General features: G+C 46.1%; 1 protein-coding gene across 1 annotated transcript in view; it reads left to right on the forward strand.

Annotated features, from left to right (window-relative positions):
- Positions 1 to 20,586: 20,586 nt before the first annotated feature.
- Positions 20,587 to 21,010, forward strand: part of PDIA5 (protein disulfide isomerase family A member 5) — a 316,663-nt gene continuing 316,239 nt past the window's right edge. The window contains exon 1 of the mRNA XM_029605221.1: positions 20,587 to 20,748. Within this exon, the coding sequence (XP_029461081.1) occupies positions 20,599 to 20,748 (150 nt within the window). The 5' untranslated portion in view covers positions 20,587 to 20,598. The remainder of the gene's footprint in view (positions 20,749 to 21,010) is intronic.

The following is a 21,010-nucleotide window of genomic DNA, read 5'->3' on the forward strand; positions in this document are numbered from 1 at the left end:
GAATAGGACATATATTAGATCTATGTTTTATCAATGAAAATCACTTATCAAAACAAGAAATAGCTACCAATATTACACCTGTGCCGTGGTCAGACCACTTTCTCATTGACATCAAATTAACAAGAGAACAATCTCAAAGAGAAACATCAAACACACATATAATAGAAAAACGTGGTTTTATAGACCCCCAAGATCTTGTCAATAATCTTATCTCATTACTCGATAAAAATACAGATTATACCACCACAGGTTTAGTATCATTTCTTTTATTTATTTATTTATTTGCTTTTATATACCAACATTCGATCGAGATATCACATCGGTTTACATATAACTGAATACATAAGGCAAGATTTGCTTATTTTACATTGTAACATTATAACTAGTGTAATGGAAGAAGATACACATTGTAACTAGAATAATAGAAGAAGATACACATTGTAACTGGTATAATAGAAGAAGATACACATTATCTTATAAGAAGAAGATGCACATTATCTTATAACGTTATAATTTTACAACTTGGGTATATACGTTTTCGATAACGATTTACATAGAGTCTCAGTGATGTGGAGTCCTTGGGGGTGGACTTTTAGGATACGGCTAAGGGGGGGGGGGAAGGGGGGGAGGGGGGGTGAGAGCTAGGGGGGAGGCTAAGTGTCTGGCGGGAAGGCTTTTTTGAAGAGCCAGGTTTTGAGTTGATTTTTGAATGCTTGAGTGGAGGGTTCATTTCTTAGTAGGGGCGGGAGGGAGTTCCAAAGTGTGGGTCCAGCCACGAATATGGCTCGTTTACGGGTTGAGGTGAGGTGCACTGCTTTGGAGTTTGGAACGGTAAGGAGGCCCGAGTCTGAAGACCTGAGGTTTCTTTGTGTGGAGTGTGGGAGTATGGTAGTGTTTAACCAGTTCATCTCATTGTTGTTTATTTGTTTGTGGATGAGGGTGAGAGTTTTGTATTGAATTCTTTGGCTGATGGGAAGCCAGTGAAGTTCTTTTAGTGTGGGTGTGATGTGGTTGCATTTTTTAATGTTTGTGATGGACCTGGCGGTGGCGTTTTGTAGCACCTGAAGGGGTCTGATGGAGGTTTCAGGGAAGCCAAGGAGTAATGGGTTACAGTAGTTGAGCTTTGAAAAGATTATTGTTTGTAGGACTGTTCGATAATCCTGAGCGTGGAGAAGGGGTTTGAGCTTTTTTAGTGTTTGGAGTTTGAAGAATCCATCTTTGATTATGTTGGAGATGTGGTGCTTGAGGTTGCGATCATTGTCAATAGTCACTCCTAGATTTTTTGTAGATGGTGTAAGTTGCATCCCTATATTTTTATGGGTGTTGATTTTGAGGGGGGCTGAGAGATGTTCGTTGGAGATATGTAGGAATTCAGTCTTGTTTTGGTTAAGGCAGAGTGATAATTGAGATAGCAGCCGCGTTATTTTCATGCTGAGTTGGTTCCATCTGTGTAGGGTGTTTTCAAAGGTTTTGTTTATGGGGAATAATATTTGTATATCATCCATGTATATGAAATAGGTGAGGTGTGATTCTGAGAGGAGTTTGCAGAGTGGGAAGAGTGGGAAGAGGTATATGTTGAAGAGGGTGGAGGATAGGGAAGATCCTTGTGGGACACCATGTGTAAGTGGTATTTGGGAGGATTCTGAAGTGTTTATCTTTATGTTGTAGGATCTGTTTGAGAGATATGATTCGAACTATTTGATTGTAGTGTCTCGTAGTCCGATTTCTTTGAGTCTCATGAGGAGTTTTCCTTGGTTGATGGTGTCAAAGACTACGGATATGTCGAGGAGTGATTGGCCTTGGTTGAGCCCTCTTAGGATGGTATCGGTGAGTGTGAGAAGGAGGGTTTCGGTGCTGAATAGTTTTCTGAAGCCATGCTGTGCAGGTTGTAGGATGTTGTAGGTTTCAAGGTGTTCCATAAGTTAATTGTTGACCGTTTTTACAAGGATTTTTGCTATGAAGGGGAGGTTGGATACCGGTCTGTAGTTCGCTGGATCAGATTTGTCGAGCTGAGGTTTTTTGATGATTGGCTTATCATCTTGGGATACTGCACATATTACATATTACATATTGTAATATTACATATCATCTTGGGATACTGCACATATTACAAGCTTAGACAAATTATGTCCTTTAAAAATTTTCAAGAAAAAACAAACATGTGAACACTATGCCCTCTGGTATACTAACAAACTTAGAATAAAAAAACAGAAATTAAGACATCTTGAATGGAGATGGTGACATCAACCTACCCAGAAAAATTTAACAGCTTACAAAAACTACCTCCAAGAACATAAAAATATCACAGCGACTACCAAAAAACAATGGGGCAGATTTTAAAACCTGTGCGTGGGCGCAGATTTGTTCGCGCAACCCGGCGCAAACAAATTTACGCCCGATTTTATAACATGCGCACGCTGCCGCGCGCATGTTATAAAATCCAGGGTCGGCGCGCGCAAGGGGTGCACAATTGTGTAACTTGCGTGCGCTGAGCCGCACAGGCTGCCTCCATTCCCTCCGAGGCCACTCCAAAATCGGAGCAGCCTCAGAGGGAACTTTTCTACCGCTCCCCCCCCCCCACCTTCCCCTCCCTTCCCCTCCCTTCCCCTATATAACCCACCCCCCAGCCCTAACTAGATCCCCCCTACCTTTGCTTCAGAAGTTACGCCGTGCACGCCATCCCGCAGCACAGGCTGCTGTGCTGGAGGACTCGGGACCGCCCCCAGACCACCTCTGAACCTATGCTACGCCCCAGGACTGCCCCCGGACCGCTGCCACGTCCCCAGTCCCGCCCTCTTCCTGCCCTATTTTCGAAGCCCCGGGACATACACGTGTCCCGGGGTTTGTGTGCGCCGCCGAGCCTATGCAAAATAGGCTCGGCGCATGCAGGGATAGAGTTTCTTGGGTTACGCGCGTATCTTACTCGCGTAGCCTTTGAAAATCTACCCCAATGTATTTATTCCAAAATTACGGCTTCACTAAACAAACCAGCTGAACTATTTCACTCCATAAATCAGATAATTAAAACACCATCAAGTTCTCGTCAATTCTCAACTCCAAATGAAAATGAAACACTAGCAAATCAATTTGCATGTTTTTTTTATCAAAAAAGTAAATAATATCAGAAACTCAATAAAAATTCCTTTAACAACATCCGTAAACTGCATAATACAGAACTCCTATTGCAATCATCTTTTGATCTAATCAGTTTTGACCAAGGTACAACTTTCATCTTAGTACATTTAGACATTTCGGCCGCGTTTGACACAATTGATCACAAAAGCCTAACCACGTTTTTCTATTATATGCGTGTTAGGTACTGTTCTGAAATGGTTCTCATCATTTATTTCCAATCACACTCTATAAGTTAAAATACAATCCCAGGTTTTGTCTTGGAAATTATTACATCTAGAAAACCCCAAGGTTCTGTGCTATCAGCAGTACTATTTAATATATATCGCACTCCACTATGTCGAATATTAGCAAGTTTCAATGTCCAATATCATCTATATGCTGAAGATATACAATTCTTTTTTCCAGTGAAATCAACTTGGTCCGAAACTGAACAATTTCTATTTCACTTATTGCTAACAATTCAAAATTGGCTATCATCGAACAAACTTGCACTAAACATGCAAAAAACAGAAATAATATGTCTATCAAGATTTCCAGCTGATTCTACTCCATCTGAACTACTACTAAACAACCAATTAATAAAACTTTCTGATGATGTTTGAAATTTAGGCATGCAAATCGATCAATCACTGAACATGCGAGCGCATATAAAAAAAACTGACACAAACATCTCATTAAAACTTCTCTGACATGTAAAACCTTACCTTGAACCAAATGATTTCCGAACAATACTACAATCTTCATTATTTTCAAGTATAGACTATTACAACTCCCTACAAATCAGTATTCCCAAATACATTATACTCCCATTATAAATCATTCAAAATACAGCTGCCAGACTATTAACCTTTCACTCCCATTCTAAAACAATTGCATTGTTTACCCCTATCATTTTGTATTCAGTATAAACTGGGATTAATTGTTCATTCTTTAATGTTTAACCTACATTCACCTTGGGCAAACACAATTATGAAATTCTACTCCCCGGCAAGATCACTTCGCTCAGCAACCAAATACCTCCTTGACATCCCGTCACCAAAATTGATTTGCCTCAATGAAACATGAGAAAGAGCTCTCTCAGCAGCAGGTCCAATATTTTGGAATACTCACCCTTTGGAAATAAGAAGTTGTAACAATCCCAAATTATTTAAAACATACCTGAAAACCTACCTTTTAAAGATAGCCTTCAGTGATTAATCTGTATTATTTGACTTTTCTGTTTTAAAGATTATTTGATTTTATATTTTGTGTTCATATTTTATAGATTACTTGATTTTATAGTTTGTGTTTGTATTTTATGTTAGCTATAATCGGACATTTATTATTTTATATTGTGAAATATTATGAATGTACTTTTGTAATCCGCCCTGGGTAGTCCTGCAGTCCTGCAGGGGGATCATGATACAGCATGGCCATGATGAGCCATGTGCTGGCACTGAGGTGATCAGATCACTTATGATGCCCTGAAACAAGTAGCATATTGGCTGCACATGTACCAGGACGTAAAATCATACACAAGAGGTTGTCTCACCTGCTGCAGGTTCCAGCCCACTTCACCTGCACACAGAGCACCCTTATTACCATGCCCTGGTCTGATATTCAAATAGATTGGGTTGGGCCTGTTGTTAGATCCTCCAGAGGTAACAAATATATGCTCACAGTGACCTGCCTGTTTACCAAGTGGGTAGAATGCATACCTGCCCCTAACAACACTGCTGAGACCACAGCCACCCTACTCTTAAATCACGTCGTCAGTCATTGGGGTCTGCCTATGAAAGTAGATTCAGTCAATAGAGGATCTACGAACCTGTTATCATTAGATAAGGTGGACTTCCTGGCATATGCCAAACTTCACCATTTTGTGAAATCATAAGAACATAAGAAATTGCCATGCTGGGTCAGACCAAGGGTCGGATTCCGCCTGTCTTGACCTCGGTCCGCTCCAGCGCATCTGACTCCTGCTGCCTGTCCTGACTCCGGTCTGTTTCGTCGCTTCTGATTTCTGCTGCCTGCCTCGACTCCGGTCCGTCTCATCGCTTCTGAATTCTGCTACCTGCCTTGACCCCCGGTTCGTCTCTTGCCGCTGTTTCTTGTGGTCTGTCCTGATCTTGGTCCGCTCCTGGTCTCCATCCACGCCTGCCTTTCTCCTAAGTCCCAGCGGTCCGGGTCCCTACGGGCTCCTCCTGGGGGGAACCGCGGGCTTCCAGGGTGAAGCCACCTAAGCCCTAGCGACCCGGGCTCCAACAGCTCCTCTGCGGGGGTCACGGGTTTCCAGGTGAAGACTCGGCTCCAGCGGCGTGTGTCTGCCTCCCAACCGTCCTCCTTCGTCGGTCGGCCCAAGGATCCACTTCCGGACCACAACAATGTGTCCACATCAGGTAAGGACTGGGATATCAAAGGACGCCTAAGTGTTAATGGCTATCTGAGCCACACCACACTGTACTATGGGGTTCTTTCCATTTGAGATGATGACAGGAAGAGAAATGACCTTACCTATGTATTTGCTTTGCAAGACGCAGGATGCTAATTTGGCTAGTGCTACAACCGCATATGAATGTGTTACCCATCTGTAGAAACATTTGCAAAACACTTTTGCCTTTGCCCAAAAGAATTTGGAGACAAATGTCAGAGGTGGAAAAGCCTATTATGATTTAAAAGCTACCTCTAAAGAGTATAAAATTGGAGACAAGGTCTTTTACTATAATGATATTAAAAAGAAAGCCAAAGAAAGCAAATTTTTGCCTAGCTGGAAAGGACCTTTTGTCATTGTGGATAAAGTCTCACCAGTCGTGTATTGTTGCACTTGGAGGTGGACCCTTGTCCTGGAGCAGTGGAGAATGGCTCCCTGGTAGGGACCAGGAAGCGCCTGCCCCCAGGGGGGCGGAGCACTGGAGGAGACAGAGGCTAGGATGAGCTTCACCACTGGAAGCCCGCAGTCCCCCCGCCCCGGGTGGAGCCCGTAGGGACCCAGGTCACTTGGACTTAGGTGGGCCTCTCAGGGTCTCCTGGAGAGATAGTAGAGAGGCATGCCCACAGACAGCAAGGGAACGTGGTCGGACTCTAGGCCTGGAGAAGCAAGGAAGACCAGAACAGCATAGGCGATGACAAGGCAATGGACGGAGCCAGAATCAGGAGATGTGGTCAATGGAAGCCAAGGTCAGAATCCGAGGATCAGTCCGAGGAGTAGTCAACGAGGCAGGGGTCTGGTTCCAGAGGTTAGATGAGGTCACAAGGCAGGCAGAGGTCAGGATCCAGGCAGTGGACAGAATGGTCAAGGAGCATGCTGAGGTCAGTACCAGAGAGACAGGGGGAGACAGGACAGACAGATGCTGGAACAGATGGACACTGGAACAAGGCTGGAACAAGACTATGAACGCGGAGGCAAACTAGTACACTTACAGTGCCGACCCAAAGCTGTGCTCGATGGTAATCCAGCTGGGCCATGGATCTCCAGCCACCGTGGACTTGGAATACCGGACGGAACGGTAAAACTCAGGAGACGGTCGACAGGAGCGAGTTCCAGAGCGAGCAACTGAACAGGACAGTAATGTTCCGGTTGGCGTGGATGTTCTTGGAATTCTTGAAGTGGGACCTTGAGCCCCCAAGCTTGGAATCAAGTGTTCTTGGCATTATAGATGTGGGGGCTTGAACCCACAACCTTAGGATCAAAGTCACTTATTGACTTTATGGAAGGATCAGAGTCTCTTCACCTTAGCCATTACGCCTCATGCCAAGGCAAGGATGTGCAGGCAGGGACTTTCTTATATTGTTCGATCAATCACGGCGCACTGCGGAGCTAGGACCCGCCCCTGGCCCTACAAGAGGCCAGGCGGTCCATGCGCACGTGCGTAGGAGCATGGCCAAAGCCACTGGAGACGCCGAACTGCAGCGTGAGGCCTGGTGCGCAGTGGAAAGCCCGGCAACCGCCACCGTGGGATGCCGAGGCCTGGAGGAGCTCACGGCTGCTGCTGGGGAGGCCAACCCATGACCTGCAGAGGAGCTAGCGAGGTGATCAGGCCCGTGCATGGGCCGGATGCGGATGGGGCGCGCAACACGTATCTTATTCAATTTAAAGACAAATCCTGATGGTGAAGATGTCCTTAAATGAGTCCACATTAACCAGCTCAGACCTTGTCACCCTCGTAAATTTGTGGATCAAAGTGCTGTGCCCAGTGACACCAGGATTAACAATAAAGCAGAAGAGTAGTTCTCTACTGTTTTTCAGATGAAGAGCCAGTCCCTGAGGGTGATCATCCTAGTGCTGCTGGTGATAGGAGCAGAAGCTTCCAATCTGATCGAGCCTTGTCCTTCTGGCATCGTGATGCATGATACCCCTGGCTTCTTCATCATGCAGTCCCAGATTGTCACCCAGAAAGTCTTTGTGTCACTGGACCCCCAACATGTGATCGAGAAACATTTTAACCTCACTAACATGCATTTGCCTGCAACTAAAGCTTGGTTCAAGGATCATCTGAAATATGCTACCCAGAACGTTCAGAAAATTCTTAGCCAACTGGACAAAATTAGAAAAGACATAGACTGTCCTAAAATGTTTATAGGACTAATTGTTGGATCCATTATCTTTTCTACCCTGGGTTCCCTCTTTGGTGCATCCATATCCATTGCCAATACAGTTTCCATAAAAAATTTGCAGAACACTATTAAAGAGTTGCAGGACGATTTGAAAAGTATCTCTAAATAGATACAACAGCAACAAGAACAGTTAACTTCTCAAGGTAAAACACTGAGTAACACTGTCACCTTGGTTAACCTACATTCTCAAGCAATTAAGCATAACCAAGAGGACATTACCACCATTAAAACCGTGCTGAGCGAGGACCGCACTTTTATCCAGCCCATTCAAATGCTCACAAATGACTTGTTTAGAGAGCTGGACAACAGCATGAGTAACTTAATGAAAGGACAGATTCCAGCTTATTTAGTCTCTCCAGATGTCATTACAGGTGCTTTTGCTAAAATTACCCGGAACAATATCGAGCCTATCCAAGTCCAAATTGCTTATCATATGGGTAATGCTATTCCTCTATATGTGGACATTGAGAATATGGAGGTTGCATATGTTTTAAATTTGCCTTTCATTTTATCCGAGAATGTTTACCAATGGAAGCAAGTAGTCAATGTAGGTACATGGACAAACCTGAGTGTAGACACCCCTGCCCTTCTAGCCCATTAGAGTGATAACCCACAGCAATATTTAGTTCCTAATTTAAGCCTATACCAACAAACAAAGGACATACAAAGGACATCTTACAATGTTATTATATGTAATTATCTGATCTGCATTTTCCTTCTTACTCCAAGTTCTATATTTCCTTGTTACATGTAACTGCTTTTTCTGCACTATTGTTTCAAGTTGTTGAGTTTATTGTAATTTGCACTCCTGTTTCTTGTGAACCAGCATGATGGGACTATCGTCTTGAATGTTGGTATATAAAAAACCTAAATAAATAAATAAATAAAAATAAACATACATTGGTTGTGTCTCGGTGAGTCTTTTCTGAAGGATACTACCAGAAGCTCTGTGTGGTTTGTCCTTGGACAATGTCCGAGAGAAATGTAAGATTACCATGGCAAAGTATGATGATTCTCCGAAACAAGGGTTGCTGTTGTAAATAATGTTTGGTTAGTTAGCCCCCCTCTGAAAGAACTTGCAATTTCTAACAAGCATGATGTTACCAGTAAGGTTCCCCTTACCTAGTAATGTCTCATTAGTCAGAGCACCTAAGAGCTCCATAGTTACTGTAGGAGTGTGTCCTTATACTACCTAGAACCAGACCCAGTTCCCACAGAGATAGAAATCCTAGAAGTGTTTCAGGGCCATGGAATCAACTTTGATGAAAACCTGGTATATCTTTTAGGCTATAAAGACTCTCACACTGTGGAACTGTTTGTAGACCAAGACACAGCAGAAATTGTTGACTACAATTATGATTCCAGAGATGAAGATATTTTGCAAACTGACTATATCCTGTCTTATGTCTTACCTGCCCTAGCCATGGTGATAGTAGCCCACTTGCTATTTTCACCCTCTTTCACAGGATAAGGACCCTAATGAGACACACACGGGAAAGGTCTTGCTGTAAAGCTATGCCCTTGCGAAACCTCCCACAGCCCCCATCTCTGGAACTGTATGAGGTACCAGAAAATCAGTGATCACACTTTGTCACTTTCCAGACTAGGAAAAGGAGAGTTGCAGCACACTCTACCTCAAGTCTGAGATGATGTCCCTATCTCATATTTCTACAGCATGCACCACATGAGAACTACATTATTTTCTTATTTTTAATCACCCACATATATTTCCTATTACTATGATCACCCACATATATTTCCTATTATCTATTTAGTTTTCCTCATTATACCGTTTACCTTTCCTCATCATAATGATTATTTTATTCCTATTACATTATTACATTACTCCCATTCTCTTATTATTATTATGATTCCTTATAAGTACTATGATATTTATTATTGCTACATTACTACTACCTCTTGTTGATGATGTCATCATTGGTGGTTATACTTATTTTGCAGCTGAGGCCTGCAGAGTAGCTGGTAGTTAGGTTTAAGCAAGATAAGCTCCATTGGTGGTTCATCTCACTTAAGAAGGGGGAAATGAAGGGTGATATCTCCTATTTACTAGTGATGCACCAATTATGAATCATAATAGCCATGTACAAGCCAAATTCTGACAGGCCTCAGACGCGGTTACAGCAAGAGAAGGAATTTTACCCAGGTGAACTTTCAACTGCATTGCATCAGTGGAAACAAGAGGCCTTGTCTTGATACACTGAAGGATACCTTATCAAACGTGCCTGTTTGTCAGTTCCTGTGCAAATATAGAAACCAGACAGAAGAGACAATATGACTTAAGCCCTAAGCAGGAGTCATGGTTCGGCCAAGGCAGAGTGCAGAAGGTTATGAAGACTCCCCCCTTGAAAGAAAAGGGGGGGGGGGGGCAGGCTGAGACAATGCTAACACTCTGACACACAGCTTGGCATACAGATGTGGCAGTTCTCCCCCCGAACGATTGGGAAGGGGGGAAAGGGCCGGCAATGCAGCAAAAGACCCTCCACCCACCATGAGGTTATGCATGAGCTTATGCATATTTATTAGCTGGGAAGTATAAGACAAGGGGGGAGGCAAGGCAAAGAAAAAAAAGGGAAAAAGGAAGAACGGACTCCCGGAGGAAGAGGAGGAACAAATCCTGAATGCAAGCCCGGGGAGAAAACCCAGAGAGCCAGAACCTGTGCTGAGGTGTCCCTGGAAGAGAAAGGGGGGCCAGAGGCAAACCAGCCCTCCCTGCTATCGCGAAGGGAGAAGATTAGGTGTGGCCAGGTGATTGGACAGGGGAGTGACACGGAGTCTTAGACAAGGCAGGGTGAGAACCAGCCCAGACAGCCGGCAAGCACCAGAGCCAGAAGCTAGCCTCCTTCCTGCACAGCCTGTCTGCTCTATCAGCACCAAGCCCAGGAAGCAAGCCTCTCCCCTGCCCATATTCTCCAGCTCTCCAGAGGTATCACCTGAAGTTGGAATCAGGGGTAAGTAAGTTAGCCACAGGAATTATAATATCTTAAGCAGGCTAAGGTTTATGGTATGTTTTGTTACCACCCATGATACAGAACTTTCTTTAGGGAAAACTAGTGTATAGTGGCCAGTAGGTTAGAGATATGAATTGTTGTTATTTTCTAAATGTTATATCATACCAAATCTGATAAATAAAAGTCTATGTCTGAAGAGAATACACATTGTCTTTTCCCTGACTTAGGATTGCAAGGGCAGCAGGCAGTGTCTTTTAGCAGACAGATCCCTGCACCCCTAAACCTGCCTACACACTCAAGGTCTTTCATAACATGCAGGCTCTCTCATACACATATACAGGCTGTCACTCATACACATGTAGGCTGTTTCATACACAAGCAGGCTCTTTCATACACTAATACACACACACACATGGATATGCAGGATCTCTCATACACACACACACATGTCACAAGCAGGCTCTTTCATACACACACACACACACACACACATAGATATGCAGGATCTCTCTCTATCTATCTCTTATACACACACACACACACACATGTGCATGATCACAAGTGTACTTTCAGGCTTTTCCCTTTCTTCTGGGCATCTCTTCAGGCCATGGCAGGATAAGCTCTGCCGTGGTCCCATTGAGTCTTTCTTCAGGCCACAGTGAGATGGGCACGGCCATGGTCCCGCAGGCTTCTCATCGAGCTATGCCAGGATGAGCTCTGCTGCGGCCCAGCCAAGCTTTTCTTTGGGCCATGGGGGATGGAAACACGCATGTCATGTCATATCACCATGCAGCCACATTTTTCTTTCATCTGCCTGGGGGGGGGGGGGGGGGGGAGAGGACCCATGGGCATGAGAGGAGGGGGATCTCAGTGTGCGAGCATGAGACCCCTTCTGATACTTGGGACTTGGCATGTATGCAGCATGTCAATGCTCCGCACCGCCATGGGCCTTCCTATTGCTGGTGGGGAGTAGGAACCCCACCAGCACATCATCCTGTGTCATCATGGTTTTTTCTGCCAGCAGCTTATGGGCACTTTGTTATACTAAGCCCAGGGCAATTGCCCCTGTTTTCCCCTTAGTAAAAGCGGCTCTGGCAGTAATGGCCAGCAACCAGGAGTCATAGATCTCTTTGGAACCTGACAAGTAGGTGTCAACTGTTATATGATGACTGAGACTCCTTCCCCACCTATGGGTTGTGAATGCTACCTCTGCAGCATCCTTAGCCCTGGGAAGTAGGATGCTAGGCTCTTAACTGAGTTTGGGTCTTCTGCATGGCTGTGTGCAGCACAGTCAATGAGCCACCAGGCTGGTACTTCAATTGCTTTTTTTTTTTTTACCAGTGATATAGGATTCTCCTTCCCACGAGAGCCCATACTTTTCAGATCTTGGGAGACAGGCAAGGTTGTGCTTGGACAGTACCTGAATGGGAGAACCACTGAGAAAGTCCAGGTGCTGAGGCCTGCAGAAGGCAATGGGAAAGCACTGCAGCATCCTGTTCTGCCAAGATTATTGCGGTCACCATAGTGGAACTGGGATTGCCTGATGTTGATGGACAAGACACCATGGGATTCTCTTCCTTCCAGAACACCCTCTCTTCTACTTGCTGGTCCAGCTCCATCTCTTCACAGACAGGACGCCAGCAGACCTCTCTGTCCATAGCAAACGGATAAGGTGGGGGTCACAAGCACTTACGTCCCTTAAGCTCCGTGGAAGAGAAGAGAGTTTGGTAGTCATAGCAAGAGGCACTGAAGGCTGCAGCTTTGGCATCCAGAAAGCAGGGTCTTTTCAGAGCTCGTTAAAGGTAGGGCACTCGGTGACTGATCTGAAACAAAACATTTGGCAGGCATCTGCGTTCTCAAGAGGACAATTAATGAGAGGGGAAAAGCAGGAGGTTAGAGTTCTCAAAGTCTCTCGTGTGAACTCTGTGGCTATCTTCTAAAAGAGAGCTGCAGACCCTGGAGGGAAGAAGGGGGCTCCTACAAAGATCCAGGACTATAGACTCGGGGTGGGGGGGGGGGGAGGGGGTGTCAATTCATGAACCCCTGGTTTTGGTCTCCAGAAGGCAAATGGCAGCTGAATTTCCACAGTTTGTTACGAGGGCATAGCCGAGGTACGTTCAGAGTCAAAAGTTGCTCAGTAGTGCCTGAGATAAAGATATTCAGCGTCTGAATCCACCTATGGTCTCCATTGTGCCTCTGCTTCCACCCACAAATGCACCTCACTGGAGCCTCTACCTCAAAATACTGATTTTGTTTGGTTCCGGTTCAGAGCTGGAGTAATTCGGGGCTGCCTTCCTCTCGCCTCCGCATCTTCTAGGTGAAGAAATGTGTATTTATTTCCCATCTCCCCCTCCCCCTCCCCATTCCATAGAAACTCATGGGAGCCAGCCTATACCACCCCATGTCCTTTATCCATCTGCCTTGGGCTTGACGCTCAAAGGGAGCCTCAGATCTATTTATTTATTTATTTAGTGATTTTTGTATACCGGCATTCATGCTGATACATATCACGTTGGTTTACAGCATAAATCAAATGCTGGCTACTACATTTGCGTATAAAAGAAGGGTAACTTTTAAAACGGTTCATCTAAAATATAAAATCTGTCTCAACATAATCTAAAATACAATAACAATGGATCCAAGTACATCTTAAAATACAAATTAAAACTACAGATCAAAACACATCTTAAAATGCAAAATGTAACATTAAAAGTATATCACTAAAAATTATCAATAAAAGATATCAATCCTGGTTGTTAAAGGCTTGGTTAAAAAGCCAGGTTTTGACTCCTTTTTTAAAAAGTCTGATACCTGTTTCCGTCCTCAGCTGTGGTGATAAAGGGTTCCACTGCTTTGCTAGTTTTGGGGTTTTTGATAAGCTTCATGGCTTGTTTTTAATGTGCATTCCCTGTGTCATTTCTAGGCATTCTTTCTTCCGGAAAATGTCTCGTGTCCCGGCCCTGCGCGTCCATCTGTACGTCTCGCTGTGACCCCCCCTTAACCCAGTACTTCGGGCAGCGACGTACGGGGCAGGCTGCGCTGGCAAAGACAGGAATGGCAGGCGGGGGCCGTAGGAGCTGTCGCTTGGACACGGGGGGTCTGCGTGGGACCAGGACAGGCAGGGGCTAGAGAGAGCTGTGGCGGGGAGGGGGGAAGTCAGCACGAGCTGCCGGAACTCTGGAGCCGGTGGTCAGCCGCAAGAGTCGAGTGGGCCAGAGTCAGCCAGCGCTAGAGGGCACAGTGGCAAGGAACGGCAGGCGATGGCATTCAAAGTTGTGGAGACCAGTGGCTGGCCCAGAAGGGGAAGACGCGTGGATTCAAACTCGCAGGGGAATTCTATAACCCCTGTCCCTTCCCTCCACCCTGCCCCCCACCCCCAACCAGGTGTATGATCTTCCAACTAGTCATCATGAGGCCGATTGATATTCAGCACCGCTTAGCTGGATAGGTTCTGACTTATCCGGGCTAAGTGGTGAGGTTTAAATATTCGGCCACGGTCAGCGGCTGCCACATAGCTGGAAAAATTCCTTGTCCTTTTTGCATTCATTTCAAATGTATGCAAATGCCTATTCATTGTTTTATTTCCTTGCCCAAAATTTATAGATATTCATTGAGATCTGTTTGTTAAGATTTGTGATCTTGCTGCCTACTCTCTATTTGTGAACTTACAATCAGTAGGCAGCTAAATAAGGGCGTTTTCTTTTCTATTCACCTGTTTCAAGATTGTTTATGTATTTTGGCTACTCTTAAAATAAATAAATAGATAAAGAATTCATGAAGACTTAAGGACTGTGTAGATGGCACAGAGTTTGTTTGTTTTTTTTCCATTGAGACAATTATTGACCTTGCATATCAGTGATCCTCGTGTCCAGTAGCTTGCTAAGGCGCTAGCTGTTTGTTCTTTGACTATAAGAAGCAATTCTTTTTTTCTGTGTGGGAGTACTGGCTGTTTTTTTTCAGGAGCTAGTTGTTGCGAAACGTGGGTTTGTGGACCCTAGGTCCGAAGTGCGGTGGACGCTACCTGAGAAGTTGAGCCCCGCAGGTCCCCACTGTTGGCAGGTGCAGCTGGTTGACTGAGAGGAGGTCAGGCGAGGTAATGGTCGAAGGCAGGAGACAATCGTGATGAGGTCAGGCGTAGCAAATGGTCGAAGGCAGGAGACAAACATGTCGTGGTCAGGAGTAGCAATGGTCGAAGGCAGGAGACAATCGTGGTGTTGTCAGGCGTGGCAAATAGATGAAAGCAGGAGACAGGGAGAAGAGAAGCCGTGGAAGCAATTAACCCTCCAAGCGAGAGGACAAGTTGCCAAGGTGAGTCCTGACTGTCAGGACTCGCCTAATATAGTCCTGAGGCGGTGACATCATAAGGAAGGCCCGGCATCCATGGCGTGCCGTGGGCCCTTTAAGAGATGTCGCTGCCGCGAGCAGAGGCCTTCCAATGACAGGCAAGGCTGCACAGGAGAAGGCAGTGCCTGGAGTACTTCTCCCGTCCCGCCACGGAGCCGAACAGCGTTCCTGGCGGGACGGCGCAGGAGGCGAGAAAGGCCGGTCGCAAGCCCCATGGCCGGCCGACATAACAGTACCCCCTCCTCAAGGCCCCCCCCCCCCGAGGGTCCAAGTGGTCAGGGGGCTAGTCGAACCCTAACTCTTGCGGATTCATTGGTTGAAATCTCTCGGGGCACCGGGGAACGATGTCCTCAGAGTTGTCTCAAAGAACGACTGGAACCCTCAACGAGGTCGGAAGAGCCACAGAGAGATGCCCTTTTCTCTTCTCATGCTGCAAAAGAGCATGTAGACTCTGGATCTCCTCCTCTTTGTAAGTCAGAAGGGACACAAAACCTTTCATGGACTGATTGTGTCTCCTTGCAAAGGCCTCGATTTCGGCCGTCTTTTGATTCAGCTGCTCCTTCAAGTTGGCGAAGACTGCCCTTAAGACGTTCCTCCGGAGGGAGTAAGGCCTGGTCTGAGTCTCCTGAGACCTCTTGCATGGATGTAGAGGATTAGGAAGGGCGGTAGCCACGATTAGGGACCGGAGAGGTTCTACCAGTTCCAAACAGGCCCCCACTGAATCAGATTGGCAATGGCCCAGTCGAATTGTGGCTGATGTTTCTGCAGCCATGCAGACCCAAGATTACTGGGCTCACAGCTGTAGGCAGGATGTAGAAAGAAATAAGCTCAGAGTGATCTGGACTGACTTTCAAGGTAAGAGACGATGTGGCCTGTGTCACCACACCGGGAAGGAAGTCCCTATGGACCGAGGAAAGCGTCAACGGAGAGTCAACGGACACGTGGGGATTTGATACTGTTCCACGAGATCCTGCTAAATAAAGTTTCCCCCAGCGCCGGAGTCCACTAGCGCCTGAGTGGAAAAGCAGGTGGAGGAAAGTTCCAAGGAGGCAGGTAGTAGGAACAGGGGTGATGCGGTAGTGAGACCGAGGGTTACTGATTCTGATGTTTACCGGTGTGGAGTTCGTTCCCTCTTCTCTGGACACTGAGACAGTGAGTGCATGGATTTCCCACAGTACAAACAAAGTCCAAATTGAAGGCGACGTGGTCAGGCATAGCAATGGTCGGAGGCTGGAGACAATTGTGACGTGGTCAGGCATAGCAATGGTTGGAGGCAGGAGACAATCGTGGTGTGGTCAGGCATAGCAAATAGACGAAAGCAGGAGACAGGGAGAAAAGAAGCCGTGGAAGCAACTAACCCTTCAAGTGAGAGGACAAGTTGCCAAAGCGAGTCCTGACTGTCAGGACTTGCCTAGTATAGTCCTGAGGCAGTGACGTCATGAAGAAGGCCCGGCATCCATGGTGTGCCATGGGCCCTTTAAGAGATGTAGAGGAGCGCGTGTGTGCGCCTGGGGAACTGGGAACAAGGAGCCAGTGGCGACGGTGTTGTCGCCGTGAGCAGAGGCCTCCCGATGACAGGCAAGGCTGCACAGGAGAAAATAGTGCCTGGAGCACTCCCACCGCCCTGCCATGGAGCCGATCAGCGTCCCCGGCGGGACAGCGCGGGAGGTGAGAAAGGCCAGTCGCGAGCCCCGTGGCCGGCCGACGTAACATTGGTGTTCTACCTCTGTAGGGTATGTATGTTGCGGAAGTGGACCCTTGGGCCTAGATGGACTTGGCACAACCCATAGGAGGAGCCCTATAGTTCCCCACCGTCAGCAGGCGGAGCTGGCTGGAGCAGAGGCCCAATAGGAGCTTCACCAATAGCAGCCCTCGTTCCTCTTAGGTTGAGCCCGCGGGTGCCGGGGCTGGTTCTACTTAGGCGCAGGCCTCTGTGATGGTGTAGATCCATTGCTTAGGAAGTTACATGCCAGCAGGAGAGAAGTTGAGTCAGTACAAGCAGAGGTTGGAGCAGGCTGTAGTCATAGGCAGGTGGAGTTCGTGCAGTCTCGCGGTCCGGGCAGGGGTCTGGGCAGGCAAAGTTTAAGCAAGTCGATAAGCGGGCAGTGGTTGAAAGGCAGGCGGAGGTCAAGCAGTGTCTAAAGTACAAACTGAAGTCAACGCCAGGAATCCAATCCAAACTCAAAGCCAGAAATCCAATCCGAAGGGCGAGGAGGAGAGGAACAACGGACAGGCAGGACGCTGAAGACAGATGAAAGAAGGGAGACCATGAAGACAAGAACTCAGGAGAAGACCAGACTTGCGGTGGGACCAGGAACAGGAACTCACAATGACACATAGCAGAACCAGAAGCATGGAGGCAAGGATCAGGAACCAGGAACGTGCAGGCAAACTGCTACTCCAATGGAGATGACCTATTGCCAAGGCCTCTGAGGGGCAGCGGAGAAAGCCTTAAATAGGGAGCTGCTCAGGACATCAACAGAGGGCACTATGGGGAATTTCCCGCCACGGACCCTTTAAATGGCAGCGAGTTTGGCGGGTGCATGCCTAAGGACGCCCAGGGCAGCTGGCGGCGGCGTTCCTCAGGCTGGTGCGTCGGGCCTGTTCAAGCTTGTCGGCCTGCTGCGCTTTCGTCCGGAGGGGCCTGCCTCGATGCCGGAGGATCTCACCCACGGTCCATCCCGCGACCAACCAAATGCAACAGTGTATATGTTTTTTTATTACACTGCCACCCTGTGTCATCTTATCATATTAGTTAGCTTAGGGTCTGTGCAGATTGTAGATCTTTTTCCTGATTGGTTATTGTTTGGGTGCTTCTGAACTCCCTATTGGATCTCTTCCCGTTTTGCTCTGTTTCTATGTCTATGTTCTCTTTCCTCTACCAATTGGTTCCCTAAGTCAAAGCAACCTGGGACTGACTCATTTCCTGTGGGGCTTTCAGTTATAAATAGTCTCTTGGCAAAACTGACAGCTCTCCTATATCCTCTACAAGCTCCTAGAAGCATTGCTCTTTCACCTCTATCTGTTTCCCATCCGCTGCTGCTCCCTACTATTCAAGATTCTCAAAACAACCCACTGACTAAGATGTGAAAACTATCATATCATTTTAATTATCCATACTCTTTGCTGTATGTACAAGATCAATTTTAATATGCACTTAAAAATTTCACCTAAATATTAATGCCTGCCTATGAATACCACCTCTGTAACTAATCTTTGTTTGCTTGTTTTTTGAGTTATAACTATGAATGTCACTTTGTAAATTGTCGTGATCTATATATATATAACGACGGTATATAAAATTTCTAAATAAATAAATATTCACTAATAGCGACACATTCTACTTCAGCTGCAGTTATCTTCACCTGATTACTGAGCACAAGAGACTCATTACAGCTAAACTGGACTGCTGTCTGTACAGCTATTCATGATGCCTTGTCACAGTGAGGTTTGAACTATTTCTTCATTCTAATAAATGTTTGGCATTCAAGAACTGAGTTCTCGGGTATTTGGAAGTTGGGAAAAAGAAGGTTTAACTGAGTGTTTAGCAAGTCAAGCAAAGGCAGTCAAATTGTGAGAACAGTGCAGCTGGGTTGAATATGTGCTTCAGAGAGTATGCCACTGTGGCGTGTGGAGATTGAAGTGTGGCAAATATTATGGCTTCTTGCCCTTAGATTGCACTGACATCACAGCTCAAGCATGTCAATACAGTTTCTTTGCCTTTATTCATGGAAGACAGACATTGCCTGAATGACTCTGCATGTCTGAAAAGGGATAATGAGGCTCAGGGCTGGCTCTAGGGCAAATGGCACCCTGGACAAAAATTGATTCCCCGATAGTTCTTCATTTTCATTGGGGCTCCAGACCAGCATAAAGGCAATGCCGGAGATGCCCCGGGAGACTGCCTAGCGCGCCCGATCCAAAGGCTGGCACTGATGAAGCTTAAGCATAGGGAAATGAGGTAGTTAAAGCATTATAAGACTCAGAGCAGAGTGGCCCAAAATGCCTCAGTAAACACTTTTTTTTTTTGCCTCTTTTGCAACCTTTAATCTAACTTTGAATGACAAACATTTTAATGTGGTGGCTTGGCCAAATAGCTATTCACCTTTCCTGATCTCAAAATGTGTGCATTGACTCGTATGTAAATATTTACAGAAACACATTAAATTCCCACAGAAATGTTTAATTTGTTGGTGTCCACTGGTTTGTGCAATTAGTCTTTTGTTTGAACATTTTTCTTTTTGGTTTCCAGCTAAATCATTTACAATTACCTTGGGGTTTCCTCCAGTTTTAATCCTCTTCCCTCCTGCTTCCCAACTCACAACATGGCCAGGAGCCACAGATCAGTATTTCTCAACCTTCGCCTGCAGACACAAATAACCAGTTTAGTTTTCAGGATATCCAGAATGAATATGCATGAGATACCATATTCAATATGGTAATCCTGAACACCTGACTGGCTAGGTGCCTCTCCAGGATAGGGTTGGGAAACACTGCCATATATCATGGCTTCTTCGGGTACTTAGTAAGCATGCACCATCTAAGTCTGGCCAGAAGGTGTTGCTGAGGTGCAATTGCTGAGACTCCTCCCGGAGCCTGCGAATTAGTAAGCACAGCATCCCAAACCTGAAGGAGAAAATCTCTTGGCACGTGCCTGTGCGTTCTTCGCTTACCGATTGCTGATTATAAACCGAGTGCGACAAAAACTAAAGCCTTATCTGTATTTGGCCCAATTTTATGGAAGACTATACCTTCTGAGATTTGTAACCAGTCGAATTGTCTGGAATTTAGAAAGATGTTGAAAGCATATCTTCTTTCACAAGCTTTTAATATGTAATATTTTGTTTCTTATGTTTTATCTGACTGATTTTTGTTCTGACTTTATGTGTGTATTGTGTAATCCGCAATGTATATTATTAGAATTGAAGAATATAAGATTGATTAAATAAATAAATACTGTGGTGCGTAAGTCTAGTGGCATCAAAGAAATGTTAAATCGTAATAGTAGTAATAATATAAAGGACTTTCTTAAAGTTTTCTTGGTCCTAACAGAACTGTAGCTATAGATATGCAACAATTTTCGATCATTTTTAATCGTCTAGCCTTCTCTTGTCAAACTGTGCAAAATATTCTGCACAATATCGTGGTTGCTCTGTCATTGCACTTAGGAGGAAATAAAATTCAACAAAAAAGCGATATATATATATTTTTTTAATATTTGAATAAACATAGTACACTTAGTTGTCCAGAGGTGTGCCTCCTTTCACTAGATCAGTGTGGAACGCTCTAAGGATGAGATTATCTGAATATGCACACATGTTGCACACAACTGCCTAAAGCACCGTAACAGGACTCGTAAAACGTCCTCATACCTTCCGGCATATAATGATGACCTTTATTTATAAAATAAAAACAGTTTGCACCCGCTCCCCACACTCGCACATAGATTGCATATCGCATACTCCCCCCGCCCCCCCCCGTACCCGGGAGAGAGCCGCGGCTGGTTGACCCCCCCCCCCCCCCCCGAGAGGGAGGAGACGGGACCACAGCCCCCAGAATGCACGCGCCTCGCCCTTCCTCCCCTCACTCCAGGATTCCCGGCGGATTGCGCATGCTTAGTCAGACGTGGCAGCAGCGTTATGGCTCCCGCAAAGGCAGCGCCGGAGTAAAGTGCTGTAGAGCGAAAATGCTGCTGTTCACGCTCTTAGTAAGTACCGGGGCTTCTCTTACCACCCCATCTCTACCCCAAATAAAGCCGAGCCGCGGTTTTCTGAGGGAAAGAGGAGAGAGTTCGCCTGCCGCCCCCCCCCCTCCCTTCCCTCGGTAGTGTTGGGGGGGGGGGAGCTGTTGGTACTTTTTTTTTTCCCCTCCAGCTGTCAAGTTCAGCGCGCGCGGCGGCTGCTGCCGCTGCCGCCGCGCGCCGGCCAAAGCCGGAGAGCCTGGGCGCGAGAGTGCCGCCCCCCACCACC

The sequence above is a fragment of the Rhinatrema bivittatum genome, chromosome 6, assembly GCF_901001135.1.
Source record: "Rhinatrema bivittatum chromosome 6, aRhiBiv1.1, whole genome shotgun sequence".
NCBI lineage: Eukaryota > Metazoa > Chordata > Amphibia > Gymnophiona > Rhinatrematidae > Rhinatrema > Rhinatrema bivittatum.